A 17,640-nucleotide genomic window follows, 5' to 3' on the forward strand; every position below is an offset into this window, starting at 1 on the left:
CAGTACTCTTCACTAGTACAATTCAAAGTCATCAATTCTTCAGTCTTCCTGTGTCCAACTTTTACATGCACACAAAGCAATTTTAAGTACTATAGTTTGGATCAGATGCACCTTGGTCTTTAAACTGATACCCTTGATCTTTATCAGTTTAAAGAAGGTCCTTAATAGCAAATTTTCCCAGTGAAGCACATCTTTTTAATTTGTTGACTGCTGCTACCATGGATGTTGATTTTGGAGCCCAGTAAAATAATTGACAACTTCGGTCTCCTCCGTCTATCATGATACTGCTTATTGTTCAGTGGTGAGAATTTTTGTCTTCTTGATGTTGAAATGTAATCCATATTGAAGGCTGTAGTTTTTGATCTTCAGTAAGTAGTGCAAGTTCTGCAAGAAAGATTGTGCCATCTCTGTAATACAGATTGTTAATTAGTTCTTCAATCCTGATGCCATATTCTTCATATAGTCCAGCTTCTCAAATGATTTGCTCAGCATACAGATTGAACAGGTATGGACGGAGAATACAAACCTGATACACAATTTCCCTGATTTTAAACCATCAGTGTTCATTCCCTTGTTCTGTTTGGACTTCTTGGGCTGTGTATAGTTTTCACATGATGGAGCAACTAGTGGGTTGGTAATTAGTGACTTTTTTTTGTTACCAGAACAATGCTCTTAAGAGCTGTACCACCAGAACAACAACAAAGACTGGCCATTGTGTTGATTCCAACTCATAGTGACCTTGTAGTACAGAGTAAAATGACTTCTTCCCCTTCCCAAGACTGAATTTTAAAGGGTGAGCACTGCATTACCTTTGTCCCACAAAGTGACTTCTTGTTAAGTGTCTTCAAGTTGACCACAACTCATTGTGACCTGTGAACAGTGATACTGAACCCTACCTTATTCTTTGCCATTTTTGTCATCTCTGAAAAACTTCTTATATATAGGAACAGTCATCAATCCATTTTGTTGAGGGTCTTCCTCTCTTTTCTTTGACTCGCTACTTCTCCAGAGTTGGTATCTTTTTTCTAAGGACTGATAACAACATGCCAAAAGTATATGAGATGAAGCTTCACCTTCCTTGCCTCTAAGAAGCACCTTGGCTGCACTTTTTCCAAGACACAGTTGTTTGTTGTTTTGACCATTCATGGGATATTTGGTTCTCTTCTCCAAGACCACAACTCAAAGGCATCGATTCTTAAGTCATTCTTAGTCATTATCCAACTTCCAGGTATATAACAAGTAATTGAAAAGATCATGTCTTCAATCAAATGCACCTTAGTCTTTAAACTGATACCATTGCTTCTGAACATCTTAGAGACATCTTTGACAGCGGATTTACCCAATGCAATACAAACTATTATAGGGGGTGTCAAATCAACTCCAACTCAGCAATCTATGAACAGTGGATCTGAACCTTGTCCTATCCTGTGCCATCCCCACTATCTTAGACACATGTGAGCACATTATTACAGTCCCTATTTCAATTCATCTCATTGAAGGTCTTCCTCTATTACACTGATTCTCCACCTTTCCAAGTTTGATTTCCTTCTCCAAGGGTTGGTCTCTCCTAACAACATGCCCAAAATAAGACAGAGTTTCACCATGCTTGCTTGCAAGGAGCATTCTGGTTTTACTTTCTCCAAGACAGACCTGTTTGTTCTCTTGGCTATCCGTGGCATATTCAGTATTTTTCTCCAAGATCACAACTCGAAGGCTTCAGTTCTTCTTCATTGTCTTGGTACTCTGCTTCAAGTCTACAACTCAGAGACATAGATTCTTTTGTCATCCTTAGTCATTGCTCATTTTTCAGATGCATATCAAGCAGTTAAGAAGATTATGGCTTGTATCAGGTGCACCTTAATTTTTACGCTGACCTCATTGCTTTTTAATACTCTCGAGAGGTCCCTGACAGCAGATTTTTCCAGTATGTCTTGATTTTTTTTTAAACTCTGGGGAGGCTGGGCTCTATGAGGAGGAAGATGAGGTCAAGATTGGTGGAAGATCTATCAACAGTCTGTGATATGCAGATGATACAACCCTCCTTGCTGAAACTGAGAAGGACCTGAAGTGCTTGCTGCAGAGGGTCAAGGACTGCAGCCTCCAGCATGGATTGAGGCTCAATGTCAGGAAGACAAAGATAATTACCACTGGGCCAATTGGGGGCATCAGGATGGATGGTGAAGAGATTGAGATTGTTCACAGCTTTAGTTTGCGTGGCTCCACAGTCAACACTCTCGGCACCAGTAGCCAGGAAATTAAAAGACATATTGCGATGGGAAAGTCTGCTGTTAGAGACCTCTCCAAAGTACTGAAGAGCAATGGTGTCTCTCTGGATACTAAGGTGCGTCTGATACAGGCTATGGTCTTCGCAATCACTTGTTATGCATCAGAGAGTTGGACAGTGACTAAGGAGGATAGAAGGAGAATTGATGCCTTTGAGCTGTGGTGCTGGAGAAGAGTATTGGAGGGTACCATGGACTGCTAGGAAAACAAACAGATTCATCCTGGAAAGGGTTAAACTGGGCGGCTCCTTGGAGGCAAGGATTCTGAGGCTCCATTTAACGTACTTTGGACATGTTGTAAGGAGGGAGAGACACATCATGCTTGGTAGGGTGAAGGGACAGCACAGGAGGGGAAGGCCCTCTATGGGGTGGATTGATTCAGTGACTGGGGTAGTTGGGATAGGTGTATCGGAGATGGTGCAATTGGCACAGGACAGAGCAGAGTTTAGGGCTGTTGTACATAGGGTCGCTATGAGTCGCAAGACTCGATGGCACATAACAACAACAACAAACAACCCAGGGTGTTGATTTTGGATCCAAGCAAGATGAAATAATTGTCAACATCAGTCTTCTCCATCTATAATGGTGTTGCTTATTGGCCCAGTGGTGAGGACTTTTGTTTTCTTGATGTTGCTATATAATCAACCCCTTATGTGCAAATGCATTTCAGTGTCAAGAAAACAAATTTTTTACCACTGGACTGATAGGCAACATCATGATTATCGAGAAAAGACTGAAGTTATCAATCATTTCATCTTTCTTGGATCCACAACATCTTGGTAACCAGTAGTCAGGAAAGCAGTAAATGTATTATACTGGGAAAGTCTAGTCAGGGACCTCTCCAAATTATTGAGGAGCAGTGATGTCAATTTGAGGACTAAAGTGCATCTGATTCAGGCTGTGGCCTTTCTGATCACTTGTTACTCATCTGAGAATTGGACAATGAATGAGGATGATAGAAGAATTGATGCCTTTGAGTTGTAGTGCTAGAGAAGAGTACTGAATATCCCTTGGACTGGGAATATGTTTTAGAGAAAGTGCAGCCAGAGGGCTCCTTGGAGGCAAAGATGTTGAAGCTTTTTCTCACATGCTTGCAAAGGTGGAGGGCTGGCAAAAGGGAAGAAACCCTCAATGAGGTGGATTGACACAGTGACTACCACAGTGGGTTCTAGTGTATCAGGAAGTATGAGGATGGCACAAGAAAGGGCAAGGTTCACATCTGTTGTTCGTATGGTCGCAGTGGGCCCTACTTGACTTGATGGCACCTAACAACAACCACTTGTGCAAATTCACACTGAAGCTGAGGAAAATTAAATCCATAAGAACCAAAATACAACTTTTGAGTTTGTCTCACCTGAATTAAAAACCTCAAGAATATGTTCGAGGCATTGAACACTAATGATCAAAGACCAGATGAGCTGTGGGAAGACATTAAAGATACCATCTATGAGGAAAGCAAAAAGTGATTACAAAGACAAAGGATAAAGAAAAGGCCAAAATAGATGTCAGAAGAGAATCTGGAAATTGCACTAAAGGAATGTTGAGACAAAGGGAAGAAGTGAAGATGTAAAAGAGTGGAACAGAAGATTCCAAAAGGCAGCTCGAGAAGACAAAGCAAGCAAAATATTATAACAAAATGTCAGAAAATCAAGAGGGAAGAGCTTGCTTACTATTTCTCAAGGTGAGGGAACTGAAGAACAAATTCAAGTGTGGAGTTTTAATACTGAAGAATGCTATGGGCAAAATCTTGAATTATTCAGGAAACCTCAAAAGAAGATGAAAGTCTAGAGGGGAGTCAATCGTAAAGTCAGAGTTTGGTGATCAGAGGAAGGAGGTAAAAGTTAAAATAGATCTAGTAAGGACCCGAAAAGATAAAGTGATAGTGGGCATAGATCAATGGTGATTAATTTTATAAAACAGTGTATGGGAATGATCATATGAAACACAATGTGAATGAAAGAATGTGTGAAACAATGTATAAGAATATGCAAACCAATGTAAAATTTTAAAAAATTAAAATACAGTAATGGGTGGGAGGGTGCAAAAAGAGTGGAAGGAGTGTACAGAGAGTCACTGTACCAAAAAGAATTGGTTGACACAGAACCATTTCAGGAAATAGAATGTGATCGAGAATCAATGGTAAAGGAAGTTATTCAAGCTACAGGGAAGGAATTGGCAAAAACTAAGGCCTGTGGAATTGATGGAACACCAGTTAACATATTCCTGTAAACACCTGATGCACCCCTGAACTTAATCTGGAAGACACCTACTATGCCATCTGACTAGAAGAGATCTATATTTATTCCCATTCCCAAAAAAAGGTGATCCAACAGAATTGTTAATTACTGAACAATATCAGGGAGCTTTGGTGGATTAGTGGCAAGGAATGGTGCTGTCAACACAAAGGTACATGGTTTGAATCTATCAGTGTGAGAAAGATGAGCATTCTTTGCTCATTCACTTTCACTGCCTCTGAAAATCCTGCTGGAGGGTCTGAGTCAAGAACTGCCAGAAATTCAGGCAGGATTTAGAAGAGGCTATGGCATCAGAGTTTTATCATTAGTGGTGTCAGATGGACCTTGGCAGAAAGCAGAGAGTACCAGAAGAATGTCTGTCTGTGTTTTACTGACTATGCAAAGACATTTGCCTTTGTGGATCACAACAAATTATGGCTACCATTGAGAAAAAGGGGAATCCCTTAACACTTAATTGTGCTTATGGAAAAAATACAAAAACTAGAAGCTGCTGTCCAAACAGAACAAAGGGAACACTGCACAGCTTGTTAGTCAAGAAAGGTATGTCAGGGCTGTATCCCTTCTCCATACCTATTCAATCTGTACACAGCAGATCATCCGGAAAGTGGAACTTTATGAAGAATGTGGCATCAGGATTGAAGGAAGATTCCTCAGCAATCTGTGTTATTCAAATGATACAATCTTTCTTGCTCTAAATGATGAGAACTTGAAATTCTTCACAAGATCAAAGACTACAACCTTCAATATGGATTACATCTCAACATCAAGAGAACAAATGTCTTTACTGCTGGGCCAGTAGGCAACAAAGTGGCTACTGGGTTAGAAAAACTGACCTTTTAGAAAAGCATTACCAGTAAGGCTTTAACCATCATATCACCAGACCTACAACAGCCCACTGCCATGAGTTGGTTCCAGTTACTAGTTGATGGGACACAGTAGAACTGTCCCATTTCTTGCAAGTCTTAGTTTCCTAGGCTATAATCTGTATGAAAACAAGTTGCCCCATCTTTTTCCCAGAGTGTGACTTAATGTGTTTAGTCTGCTGACTTTTAGATTAGCAGCTCAACTCTTAACCCACTAGCACTCCTGTAGCTCTACCAGTATATATATTTCTGGGTAATTGGATACCCCCCACATAAGTTCTTATTTCATTCTTAAACCAGTAGCTGCTGAGTCTGTGGTGATGAGAGGTATTTGATTTTGGAGTGGATGGATGGGCCTTCTCAGGCACCTCTGGTGGGACCTGGGCCTCCACCTCTCTTGTTGGCAGCCATGCTGTTGTTGTTAGTTACTGTTGAGTCAAGTACAACTCAGCGGACCCTATAAGCAACAGAGCTAAATCCTTTCCTATCCTGTACCATCTTCTTTACAATCTGTGACACACTTGAGCCCATTGCTGCAGTTTCTGTGTCAGTCCATCCCATTGAGGGTTTTCCTCCCTTTCACTAACACTCTACCTTTCCAAGTGTGATGTCCCTTTCTAAGGAATAGGTTCTAGCAATGTATAACAACTCCTAGACCAAAGTATGAGAGATGATGTTTCACCATTCTTGCTTCTTAGGAACTCTCTGACTGCACTTTGTCTGACACATACCTCTTCTTTTCATAGTCCGTGGGATGCTCAGTACTGTCTTCTCCAACACTACAGCTCAGAGGAGTCAGTTATTTTGTCATCTTTGTCATTGTCAGGTGTAGCAGGTGATTAAAAGGACCATGACCTAAATCAGGCACATCTTGATCTACAGACTGACATCATTCCTCTTCAGTATATTGGAGAGATCTCTGACAGTGATTTACCCAGTGCAGTATATCTCCTGGTCTCCTAACTTTTGGTAGCCTTAGCTGTGCCTTTTTTCTGGGTGTTTTTCATATAAAAATGGAAACATACAGTCAAGTGTGGAATTCCTCCCCAGTTGTCTGTCCGTGTGTGTACTGTGGTGGCTTCTGTGTTACCTTGATGCTGGCAGCTAAACCAGTTTTTTAAAAAATGAGAATTTGCATGAATATTTCTAGGACCAGTTTCTCATGTAGCCACATTTTGTTTTCTCATATTAAGATACCTTGGGTGTAACTGAACTCTTCCCACTTCCTACCTGTGTTTCTTCTTTCCATTAATCCTTTAATCCCATTCCTTGCTGCCTTCTGAGCTCTGTTCCTGGGCACCTGCTGATCTTGTGTGATTGCTGGATCTAAGGAGCGACCACCTCCTGGTGTTACTGTTCATCTTGTTGGTCTGTTTATCGTTTGGCTGAATGTTAAACCACATGGCTGGTCCTGGACAAAGTCAGGCCAGTGAGTTTAGTCACCTGTTTCCCCTACTTTGTAGCATTTATGCTACACTGTTGTCTCTTTCTCTGTTACCTGTTAAAGGCATCACACGTGGTCAGACACCAACCCTGGTCTGAGGATGGTTGAGGGAGAGATTAACACACCTCTAGTATTTCAGATATTGCAGGGTCACCCCTGGAGGGCAGGTCACAGCAGAGCTTTCACACTGCTTGCTCTTGCTCAAGATTGTGTCTAAAGGGTCACATTGCGGAATTCTCTCGGTGTTTCACTTTTCTCATAATGCTGTTAGACCTACCCCTGCCATCCAGTCAATTCTGAAGCACAGCAACCCTCTATTGGTTTTCTGTCTATCTTTTTCCTACAGAGCAGCTAGGGGGCTCAAACTGTTGACCTTTTGGTTATAGCCTAACAGGTAACACAGAAGGAGACAACAGTGTAGCATAAATGCAGCTTTTGTATATGAACCAGGAACCAGAACATTTGTATGATTCCTTTTATTGCAATACTGGTCTTATTGCAGTGGTTTGGACCTAAGCCCACAAGTCTGCCTAGAGTTAGCCAAGTCACTGTCCTGGGCAGAAAGTGAGCAGGGGTTACAGGCTCAGTGGCAGGGTTACACTGGAAGGGAAGGCTTTCACATGTGCAGAGGTGTGGTCTGAGACTAGAGGCAAAATGATGCCACTCATGGAGGGTGCTCTAGACCTGTCACCCTCCCTCCAGCTTGCCCAGAGATTTGAAGCGTGCAGAGACTACCTGTCAGTATCCTTCATTTCTCTATACTTGCAGGCCAGCGTGAGCTGCCTTGTTCTTGATCACAGGAGGGAATCTAAACAGGGCTTTGCTTTCAGGTGTGAAATGCAAGCCTAATAAAGCCTCACCTATTTGTGAAATTAAACCCACTTTTGAGTATTAATTCCCCAGTAGTCACAGCCCACAGGTCAGGGAAGGGCCAGTTCCAGAGCCTAGCAAGCCATTCTCTGGCCCCTGAACTGACCGGAGTATTCCTTAGTACATGCCCCTGGGATCGTTAAAGAGCTGGGCTGCCTAGAAGCATCTCAGATCTTCACAGTTTGTGAACCCAGCAACTTAGCCTTGGTGTCCTGAGTTGTCATAGTATGGTACCATATAAGGGTGAATTTGGCATACAGGTGTTCGGTCACTGCTGACCAACCCAAAGCCACTGCCATCAAGTTGATTTTTTTTCTTAGCAACTGTATTGACTAGAGTAGAACTGCCCCGTAGGCATCCCAAGCTCTAAATTTTTCTAAAAGCATTTTTCCCTCCATGCTTGTGAGTTGATTTTTGTTCAGGAGCTTTTAGCTCCTTGAATGTAGTATTTTGCTATAAGTGGCCCTTTAGTAACTGGTCTTGAATAGAATGGACTAAACCATCAACAACCTGTTTTACACAGATGACACAACCTTGCTTTCTGAAACTGAGGAGGATCTGAGATGTTTGCTGCAGAAGGTGAAGGACTTCACCCTTCAATATGGATTGAAGCTCAACGTCAAGAAAACAAAGATTATCACCATAGGGCCTATTGGCAGCATCATGATAGATAATGAGATTGTTAGCAGCTTCAGTTTGTTTGGTTCTACAGTCAGCACTCTTGGCACCAGGAGTCAAGAATTCAAAAGATGGATTGCATGGGAAAATCTGTCAAAGACCTCTCCAGAGTGCTGAAGAGCAACAGTGTCAGTCTAGGGACTAAGTAAGGTGTGCCTGATCCAGGCCATGATTTTCACATTTACTTGCTGTGCATCAGAGAGGATGACAAGAATGACAGAAGAATTGATGCTTTTGAGTTGTGGTGCTGGAGAGGAGTATTGAACATACCATGGACTGCCAAGGGAACAAGCAAGTCTGGCTTGGAGAGGGTAAAACCAGGCTGATCATTGGAGGCAAGAATTTTGAAGCTCTGTCTGACATACTTTGGGCATGTGGCCAGGAGGGATCAGTCCTCAGAGAAGGACATCATGCATGGTGGAGGGACAGCACAGAAGAGGAAGACTGTGGATGAGATGAATTGCTCATTGACTAGGGTAATGGGAGTAGGTATGCTGGCTAGGGCAGAGTTCAGAGCTATTGTACATAGGGTTGCCATCAGTCACAGGTGACTCAAAGGCACATAACAGTCCCAACATAGCAACATTGAATAGAATGGACTAAAAACCATAGGTCTTTAAGCTGGCACAAAGCAGTTTAAAAAAACCCAGAACAAGGGAGCTCTGGTGGCCTAGTGGCAAGAAGCTGCACTGCAATCCCAGAGGTACGCAGTTCGAATCCACCAGATGCTCTGCTGCAGAAAGAGGGGCAGTCACCTCCTGTACCAGTCAGATCCGATTTGACGGTACACACACTCACAAAATAATAAAATGTAAAAAAATTAAAAACCCAGAACAACCCCCCAAGCTGCCCTAAGGGATCAAAGGCCTGTAAGTGGACTTCTGTAGGAAAAACTCACTGCCATCATTAATCCTAACTCAGTGACCCTATAGGCAGAGTAGAACTGACCTGTGGTTTTCACACAGGATATCTTTATAGAAGTAGATTGACACATCTTCCACTTGCAGGGCAGCTGGTGGGTTCAAACAGAATGCTGACCTTTTGGTTGATGGTCAGATGCTTAAGCCACTCTGTCACTAGCATACCCTGTGGACCAATTCTAGTCTCTAGTAGGGTGTCCATAAGTCACAAGTGACAACGGTAGGGCTTACATGTTAAGTCTTTGAAGACTTAAAGAGAATCTTCGTTTCTTCTCTGTGAAATGAAGGTTGGGCCTGATGAGCTCCAAGACACAATGGCACCTGAAGTTATAGAGTAGCTGTTGGCCTCTGTGTCTCTCCCCTTCCCCCCAACCCCCACTTGGCCTCTTTGCCTTGGTCCTGTCTCCTGAGGGCCAAGGAAGAACTGGGTTGCCTTTGGGGGTGCTATGAGTGCTCCTCTAGTCTGCCTATCTAATGAGCATCCTGAATCTCCCAGAGCAAATTTTTAGGGGATGGTAAGTGGAGTCCTTCTGGTGCCATGGATTAAGCATTGGGCTGCTGGCTGAAAAGTCAGTTCAAACATACCAACTGTATCCTGAGATAAAGCTGAGGCAGCCTGTTCCCATTGACTTTGTCCTCTTGAAATCCTCATGGGGCAGGTCAGCCTTATCCTGCTTGGTCACTTTGAGTCAGCATAGTGGGTTTTGATTTAAGGGCTCCATTTCCTCCTTTGTAAAGTGTGATTAGGAACCCTGGTGGCATTGTGGTGCAGCCTGCTAACCCTTGACCTGCTTTGTCCACAGGCCAAGTACCTGGCCCAGATTATTGTGATGGGCGTGCAGGTGGTGGGCAGGGCCTTTGCCCGGGCCCTGCGGCAAGAATTTGCAGGTAAGCCCAAGCTCAGGCCAGGTTGCTATGGCAGTGCAGGACAGTGAGTGATAAGCATGCAGCTAGTAGCCAGAAAATTCAGTGATTCAAACCCACTCAAAGGTGCCTTAGCAGACAGACCTGCAGTCTGCCTCTGAGGGGTCGCAGCCTTGAAAACCCCAGGGGGTGCGCTTCTCTGCACACATGGGGTTGCCACAGTCTTGACTGAGTAGTAGTGACAAGGCAATTGCTGGCCTGAATTGCTGTTTTACAAGTAGCATGTTATCACAACAGTCACATCTGTCTGTTCACATGATGTATTTCCACATGCAGTGCATCCATGTAAGTAACACATAGGAAACTAAGCCTGGCTGACAATAGTAATTGTGACCAGGATGGTTTCACCCTCAGAATCTCAAAAATTATTCCCAGATCTTTTAAAAACATGTTTACTAACACACTGATGGAAGTGGTCCCTGAGGCAGCCTGCTGGGGTGGTGATAGGCAGGAGACTAGGGAGCTCTTCTGGTCAGCTGCTGCCCCCACCTCCCTCCACCCTGTTTCTGGTCCACAGAGCAGGGTAAACCTGCCTGATTTCCTGTATCCTGGCTCAAGGGAGGGAGAGCCAAAAGGGACAGAGTTACTGCTGATGTAGATTGGAGACCTGCCCTTGTCCTCCAGACAGTATGCCTCATCTCACTTTACACGGCCAGTCCTGGAGAAGAGGCCCCTGAAGCTCCTTCCCCACCTATGCCCCTTCCAAGCTTCCTGGCAGGAGTGAGCCAATCATGAGAAAGGCCCAGGGGGAGGAAGTGCTGAGAAATAACTGCCGCTCACCCTCATGTCCTCACAGCTAGCCGGGTAGCAGCTGATGCTCGGGGGCGTGCTGGCCACCAGTCTGCTGCTGCTTCCAGCCTCTCTGGCCTCAGCTTGCAGGAGGCCCAGCAAATCCTCAACGTCTCTAAGCTGAGCTCTGAGGAGATACTGAAGGTGAGGATCCCAGACAGGTCAGGGCAGGGTCTGGTCAGACTCAATGGTAGTTCTCCAGTGCTTCCAAGGGTGTGAATCTTAATGGGAGGGGACCGCCCTTCAGGTGGATTTAAACCGCCAGCCCACCCACCGCATAGAGCTCTGTATCCCCAGGGCTTCTTTGGAGGCAGCCCCTGAGCACCAAGTACTGGTCCTCTCTGCCCTGTAGTCTCGCCGCCCCCTTGAGCTCTTTCTGTTCCTAATGGGTCTCCTATCTTCTAGAATTATGAACACTTGTTCAAGGTGAATGACAAGTCTGTGGGAGGCTCCTTCTACCTGCAGTCCAAGGTGAGTAGCCTTGAGAGGGCCTCTCCAAGCCAGAGTCTTGGTTTCCAACGAGTGCAGCGAGCCAGAGGTGAGCTCTTCCATTCCTGAGCTGCCAAGCCCAGGAGCCACCTACCTAAATGCCCATTTCTATGCTACAGCCAGCATGTGGTGGGCCTTATGCCCTCAGCTGTGCCCCAGGACTCCCTGAGCAGTCAAGTATGTGACCCAGCCTCACTGTTTGAGATATCCACCCACCCCGCTTCCTAGGTGGTCCGAGCAAAGGAGCGCCTTGATGAGGAACTGAAGATCCAGGCCCAGGAGGACAGAGCAAAAGAACAGCCAACCAGGACATGAATGCCACTCCCCCTCCCAGCCCCCACCCCTAATTTATACTTGGTAATAAACACTGTTTCTGCAATTACAGAAGTCAAGGAAATGGGTTTGACTCTAACATCCTCAGGACTGATGCCTGCAGCTGGGAACCATGGGACCAGCCAGCATTCAAAGCTAGGGAAACAAGGCAGCACCTCTTTGGACAGCCCAGCACTCCAAAATACACACCTGACCACCCGTTTGGGAGTGGGAGCCGTGTCTGAGGCACACCCACCACCTCTGTAACTTACTTTTATTGTTTCTTTATAAACATCCTCTCTCAGGGAGGAGCATTTGTTATAGTCATAAGCTTATCTTTTTACTTTCATTTCCTTTTACTTTTTAAAATTCTATGCTAACAGCAACTGAGCTGAGGAGGAAAACGTAAGCTATGATAGAAAGGCACTTAGGACCTGTTAAAATACTGATATCTGGGATGTGCAACAAGAGACTGACAAAATGACAAATACATGGCCAATAAGTAACCAGCCAGACAGCCTGGTTTGCCACATGCTGTGCCCTGACCTGAGGCAGGACTCAGAGAAGGGAGACCAGCTCCCTCCTCTGCCACTCACAGCTCCTTAGAGGCAGCAAAGTCTGGGGGCTGGGGTCCTAGGCCCAGCTGCAGGGGTGGGTCAGTCAGGGTGACCCTTCTGGGACAGAAGGGCGGTCAAGAGGGATGGGGCCTGTAGAGGTGAGGAGTTGAAGGTATGCAGTGTTTGGTCTCACGACAGCTGGAAGCCAGATGCTGCTCTGCTGAGGGAGGGAAACCATACCATGTCCCCCAGGGACAGCAGGGACCAGCTGCCTGGCCTGGCAGTGGTTGGGGAACACTGCTGAGTCAGGGCCAGGGCCTTCTGAGTTAGCATAGCATGAGCAGCTGGCACCAGAAGAGGTGCTTCTAGAATGGGGAAGACCGGAAACTCTCTGGCCCAGCACTCTCCAACCTCACGGAGTGGGGGTCCATCGGAGGGAGATGGTGGCCTGGCCCTGCCTCTGCCTCTTCTGTCATGGGATACCTCTGCCTTCCTCTACTTAAGGCTCCTCAAACCCACTTCCCCTATTAGAGGCAGGTGTCCTCTGCCAGGGGGTGCACTGTCATTGAGACTCAGCAGAACGGGCCATGTCTGGTAGGGGGTGGCATGGAGTGGTGGGCAGTGCGGGCCTCCCTTCTCCAAGGAAGTGGCAGGCACCTTGTCAAGGAGTGAGCAGGACAGGTGGTTTCTCTGGCGTGGCGGGGGCCTGGGTCTGTTTGGCCCTCCCTCTGAAGGGTGGGTCAGTGGAAAGTTCTCAAGAGACTGAGAAGCAGGGTTGTCTGATGCTACGCAGAGCATGGCCTCTGCTTCCTGTTCTCCTAGTCACAGCTATTCTGCCCTCCTTTGGTGGACAGGGGAGAAGAGAGCAGGATGGGCACTGCCTCAGCACCAGCCCAGCTCCCTGGACAGGAAGTAGGCCCAGCACCTTAGGATATAGCAGTGACCAAGCACTAACTCTACCCTGCACTTAGGGCTGTTTCTGGAGCTTAGGCAGCCAGTCCTCACCGGCAGGGTATTATTGCTATTTCGCAGAGGAGTTTCTGTTCGTCAGGGTAGGGTGGGGAGCTGGGAGGGCTCAGTTCACCATGGCTGGCTTCAGCAGCACAGAGCCTGGTGAGATGACCACCCAGCCAGGAGCCAATGCCTCCGGGCTGCTAGCTGCTGAGCTGACCCCAGTGGACAGATCCAGCACAGTGCCGGGCAGCAGGGATGGTCCCTCGAGGCTGGGCCGGGAGCGGCCACCCTCAGTCTTTTCAGGTGGTGTCTTGTGGACTACTGAGGCCAGCCCATGCCCCTTCTCCCTCTCGGCCTTGCTGCCAGCAGAGTTAGCCAGGAGGGAGACCATGGGCAGGCCCAGTCCACCAGCCCCGAAGGGTGAGGACAGCAGTGAGCTCTTGGCCAGATTGAGGGGCAGGACAGAGCTGGGCAGGCCACCCATGCTTGCTGAGCCACCACCTCCACCACTGCCACAGGCCAGAGCACTGAGGTCAAGGGGGCCAGGGGCCAAGGGCAAGGGCAAGCCGGGCAGACTGGGACCCCCGAATAGCGCAGTGGGGCTGGGGATGATGATCTGTGCCCCACTGACATAGGGGCTGCCATCAGGGCTGGGTAGCGGGGGCTTGGGGGGTGGGCGTAGCGGCAGGAGCTCCTGCTGCTCATGGGGCACAAAGTGGCCGTGGGCCTTAATGTGCTTGCGCAGCGAGCTAGGGTCTGTGTAGCGCTTGTGGCAGCCGGGCATCTTGCAGTAGTAGGGCTTGTCCACGTAGTGGGTGCGTGTGTGCTTGAAGCGGTCGCTCGAGTTGGAGTAGCGTTTGTTGCAGCCCTCATAGGGGCAGACGTAGGGCTTCTCACCTGCAGGCAGGCCAAGGGTGTCAGCAAGCTCCCCGACAGCCAGTGTGCCCCACCACCTGGCATGTCAATTTGGCAGGGACAGCCCAGCCCAGCACAGCCTTTGGGAAGAGGCAGGGAGGTGCTTGATGTGCAATGGTTCCCTGAACTTGCCTGTTCTAGGCACAGAGCCTTCAAACCCCAGATGGACCAGTATGACCTCAGAGGTCAGGACCCACAGAGTAATCACCATGCAGATGAGACAGCTCTCAGGGCCCTGGCTGCCCCTTGATTTGTCTCTGACTTGACACTCTGGCTCAAGATTTCACCTGGTATCTGCTATAGTGCTGACCTGACCAGGACGGAGCCTTGAGCCACATGTGCCTTAGAAAAGGAGTGTTTGGACAATACACACCAGCTGGCAGACTATTTCATAACCTGCTGTCATCTGGCAGTTCCATCTTCTGGTGTCAGAGCAGAAACATGCTCTGCAGTGTTCTTCATGACCTCTGAGATCTTTCAGAAAACTGTCATTTATAGAGGTGACTAGTAATCTGTTCCAGCCATCAGTGTATACTGAAGGCACAACTCAGATGAAAGTACACACCAGTGAGGAGGGGACATGTGTATAGCAATACAGAAAAAGATGTGGCTGGGCATAGCGTGAGTGTCTCCTGCTGCCGTAGCCCTCCTGGCTGCATCCTGCCACCACCACCCTCACCTGTGTGTGACCGGTTGTGAATCTTCAGGTTTTCCAGGCGGGAGAAGCTCTTACTGCAGGTGGGACAGCAATGTGGCTTCTCGTTGGTGTGTGTGCGGATGTGAATCAGCATCTTGTACCTGCTCCAGGTGGAAGAAAGTGGTGTCAGCCCCATGGATGCCCCACCCCTGCCTCACCCCCACCATGAGGCTTTACACTAGTCAGCCTCCCTCACCTTGCATTGAAGCCTCGGCCGTGGCGAGCACAGCCCTCCCAGTGGCAGCAGTACCCTGCATCCTTCTCAGGCTTGACGTGGTAGTCGTTGACATGGTCCACAAGGTCTTGCAGGAGCTCAAACAGTTGGTTGCACTGTGAGACAGGAGAGGCTCTGAGCCTCTTTCTCCCAGAGCACTGGGCACACCCCTTCTTTAGGCCTCACTTACCTTGGCCCAGCGACACATTAGCTGCTTGGGCAGGGGCAGCTCAGGTGAGAGGCACTTGTCCTTGTGGGCAGTGAGGAAGGAGGAAGTGGGTAGGTGCAGGGCACCCCCAGAGCCTAGAGGCAGGAAGAACTGGAAGGAGCTGGGCATGCTGTCCAGGTAGCGCAGGGGCTGGAAGTCCTGGGAAGAGACAGCCAGAGAAGCTTCTCAGCTCCCTGTTGTGCAGCAAGCTGGCTGCCCTCACTCCTCAGGTCCCTGCCCGCTCCTTACTGGGAGGTTAGGCACCAGGGACAGGTCCCCGCCCGCTCCTTACCAGGAGGCTGGACACTGCATGCTCCTTACCGGGAGGCTGGGCACCATGGGCAGGTCCCCATTGCTCTGACGCTCAGGGGACAGTGAGTTGCTGCCACTGGGGGAGTCCAGCCCGGAAGGTGGAGATAAGCTGAGGTCCACCAGAGGAGCTGCTGAAAAACGCCCGTCAATCTTCTCCGGGAACTTTGGAGTCAGCAGGAATCCTGAGGGAAAGGCATAGTGTTGGGCATCGGAACTGAAGCCCCACGGTGAGTGAGCCCTGGACTCAGGCCCTAACATACTGCCCCAGACACTCCACCTGCACCTCATGCCGCCTTGGCCAATGGGTGGCACAGAGAGAACCCATTTAACAGATGGGGATGATCTGCTTCCTGCCTCCATGTTCCCTTCTGCAGAACTGGAGGCCTGGACTGGCCACCTCCTGGAGCCTTCCTGCTACCACAGCTAGTGAATCTGGTTTTGGGGGTCCACTGCGGACCAAACAAAGTAAGTGACCACCACACTGGGCCTGAGCCTCAAGCAGTGCCTGGAATGTGCTCACTGGACACGAGTTTCCTCCTGGCTTGGCATCCAGTCCCATGGCCTGTAAGCCCAGGTATTATGATTATGGGAATATTTGTTACTCCTGCTTCTGGGTCTCCCTCTCCTGGAAACCTACTGTCAGTAGGTTGATTTCCACTCAGCACCCTGTAGGGCTGAGGAGACCTGCCGCTTTGTTTCCAAGGTTATCCTCTTTACAGGAGCAGACTTCCATAGCCTGCTTCTGTGGAGCATCTGGTGAGTTCAAACCATCGACCCTATGGCTAGCAGCCAAGTGCTTAACCCCACTGTGCCACCAAAACCAAACCCACCACCAAGGAGCTAATTCCTCCTAACAGAGACTCTCTACGGGGTGTGAGGCTGTACATTATTACTGGATTTGTAAGCTGGTGGATCTGAACCATCAACTTTTCACTGCAGTCTCCTCCCCTTCAGTTTTCCCAGTAGCCTCTGTTAAAGTGCCTCTCCTGCACAAGTTGCCTGAACTTGGCAGGTCAGATCCTTCCTCCAGTACTATCACTTGGAATCACAGTTGGAATGGTGGAAGCAGTGAAGAGCTGTGGGTCCTTTTTTGTGGAGACATATTGGAGGTTGTCCCCATTCTAGGCTGGGTGCCATACCTGATGGCGGGGAACATGGGGAGCCTGGGGTAGGACTGTCATCCACCAGGCCCAGCTCCCTGTGCAATCCACGGTGCTGGGCCATTCCTACGGTCCTCTCTCGCTTCTCTCTCTCTCTCGCCGCTCGGAGCTTGGTGATGCTTAGCTTCAGGTCAAGCGGCTCGTCCAAGGAGTGCATGGTGACAAGAGGGCTGGGGTCGGGGACAGCAGCAGACAAGGGGAGATTCAGGTGGAACCTGAGGGAAGACAGCTGTGCTGAGACACTGATCCCAGGTCTTCCACAGCCTGCACCCACCGAAGCCCAGGTGAGCTGGACAGTGAGAGGCCACGGGCAACGTGAGCTTGTCTCCTTCCCCAGGAGACACCACAATGCAGCGTGGCCTTGGTTCCAGGTGGAATGAACACAGCCACCCCTCAGTGGTGCGGTTGTGTATCCACTTCTCCTGAGGCTCTTCTGAGGACACGGTCTACATTTTGCTATGAAAATTAGTTTATGAAAGACTGGAGCTAGGAAGTAGCAAGTTCAAGGCCAGCTCTCCATGGACTGGCCAGGCATATCTGATGGAGAGGCCATGACCCATCTGAACCAGATGACCTGAGCTGGTGGAGGGCCATGCGACACAGGCAGACCTTGTTTTACAGATATGGACTTTTTTTCCTTTACAACCTGAAGGTTTGTGGCAGCTCTGTGGAACAAGTCTGTCAGTGTGATTTTCCCAATATGTACTCACTGTGTCATCTGGATCCCATTGCCATCAAGTTTATTGACACTCATACCACCCTGTAGGACAGAGAAGTTGCTCCTAAAGCTGTAAATT

General features: G+C 48.2%; 2 protein-coding genes across 2 annotated transcripts in view; one reads left to right on the forward strand and one right to left on the reverse strand.

Moving 5' to 3' along the window:
* CORO7 (coronin 7) overlaps nt 1–11,829 on the forward strand; it is a 106,703-nt gene extending 94,874 nt beyond the window's left edge. Inside the window, exons 28-31 of the mRNA XM_006897474.1 lie at nt 10,116–10,200; nt 11,033–11,169; nt 11,431–11,496; nt 11,743–11,829. Coding sequence (XP_006897536.1) covers nt 10,116–10,200; nt 11,033–11,169; nt 11,431–11,496; nt 11,743–11,829 — 375 coding nt within the window. The remainder of the gene's footprint in view (nt 1–10,115; nt 10,201–11,032; nt 11,170–11,430; nt 11,497–11,742) is intronic.
* Nucleotides 11,830–13,458: 1,629 nt separating this feature from the next.
* On the reverse strand, nt 13,459–17,000 carry GLIS2 (GLIS family zinc finger 2). Its single transcript, XM_006897428.1, has 6 exons — nt 16,823–17,000; nt 15,693–15,865; nt 15,354–15,530; nt 15,146–15,279; nt 14,932–15,050; nt 13,459–14,234 (listed from the first exon to the last, which is right to left on the reverse strand). Exons 1-6 carry the CDS (start codon nt 16,998–17,000, stop codon nt 13,459–13,461), a joined length of 1,557 nt encoding a protein of 518 aa, XP_006897490.1.
* Nucleotides 17,001–17,640: the final 640 nt, after the last annotated feature.

The sequence above is a fragment of the Elephantulus edwardii genome, unplaced genomic scaffold, assembly GCF_000299155.1.
Source record: "Elephantulus edwardii isolate Elephantulus edwardi_28Jun2011 unplaced genomic scaffold, EleEdw1.0 scaffold00209, whole genome shotgun sequence".
In the NCBI taxonomy this organism is placed as follows: domain Eukaryota; kingdom Metazoa; phylum Chordata; class Mammalia; order Macroscelidea; family Macroscelididae; genus Elephantulus; species Elephantulus edwardii.

What these genes read in the sequence shown, in the direction of transcription:
- GLIS2 (XM_006897428.1), bottom strand. Translation starts at nt 17,000, where the DNA reads ATGCACTCCTTGGACGAGCCGCTTGACCTGAAGCTAAGCATCACCAAG. An exon ending in CCCATGTTCCCCGCCATCAG is followed by an intron (nt 15,866 to 16,822) that starts GTATGGCACCCA and finishes CCTTTCCCTCAG; the next exon opens with GATTCCTGCTGACTCCAAAG. An exon ending in TAATGTGTCGCTGGGCCAAG is followed by an intron (nt 15,280 to 15,353) that starts GTAAGTGAGGCC and finishes CCTGTCTCACAG; the next exon opens with TGCAACCAACTGTTTGAGCT.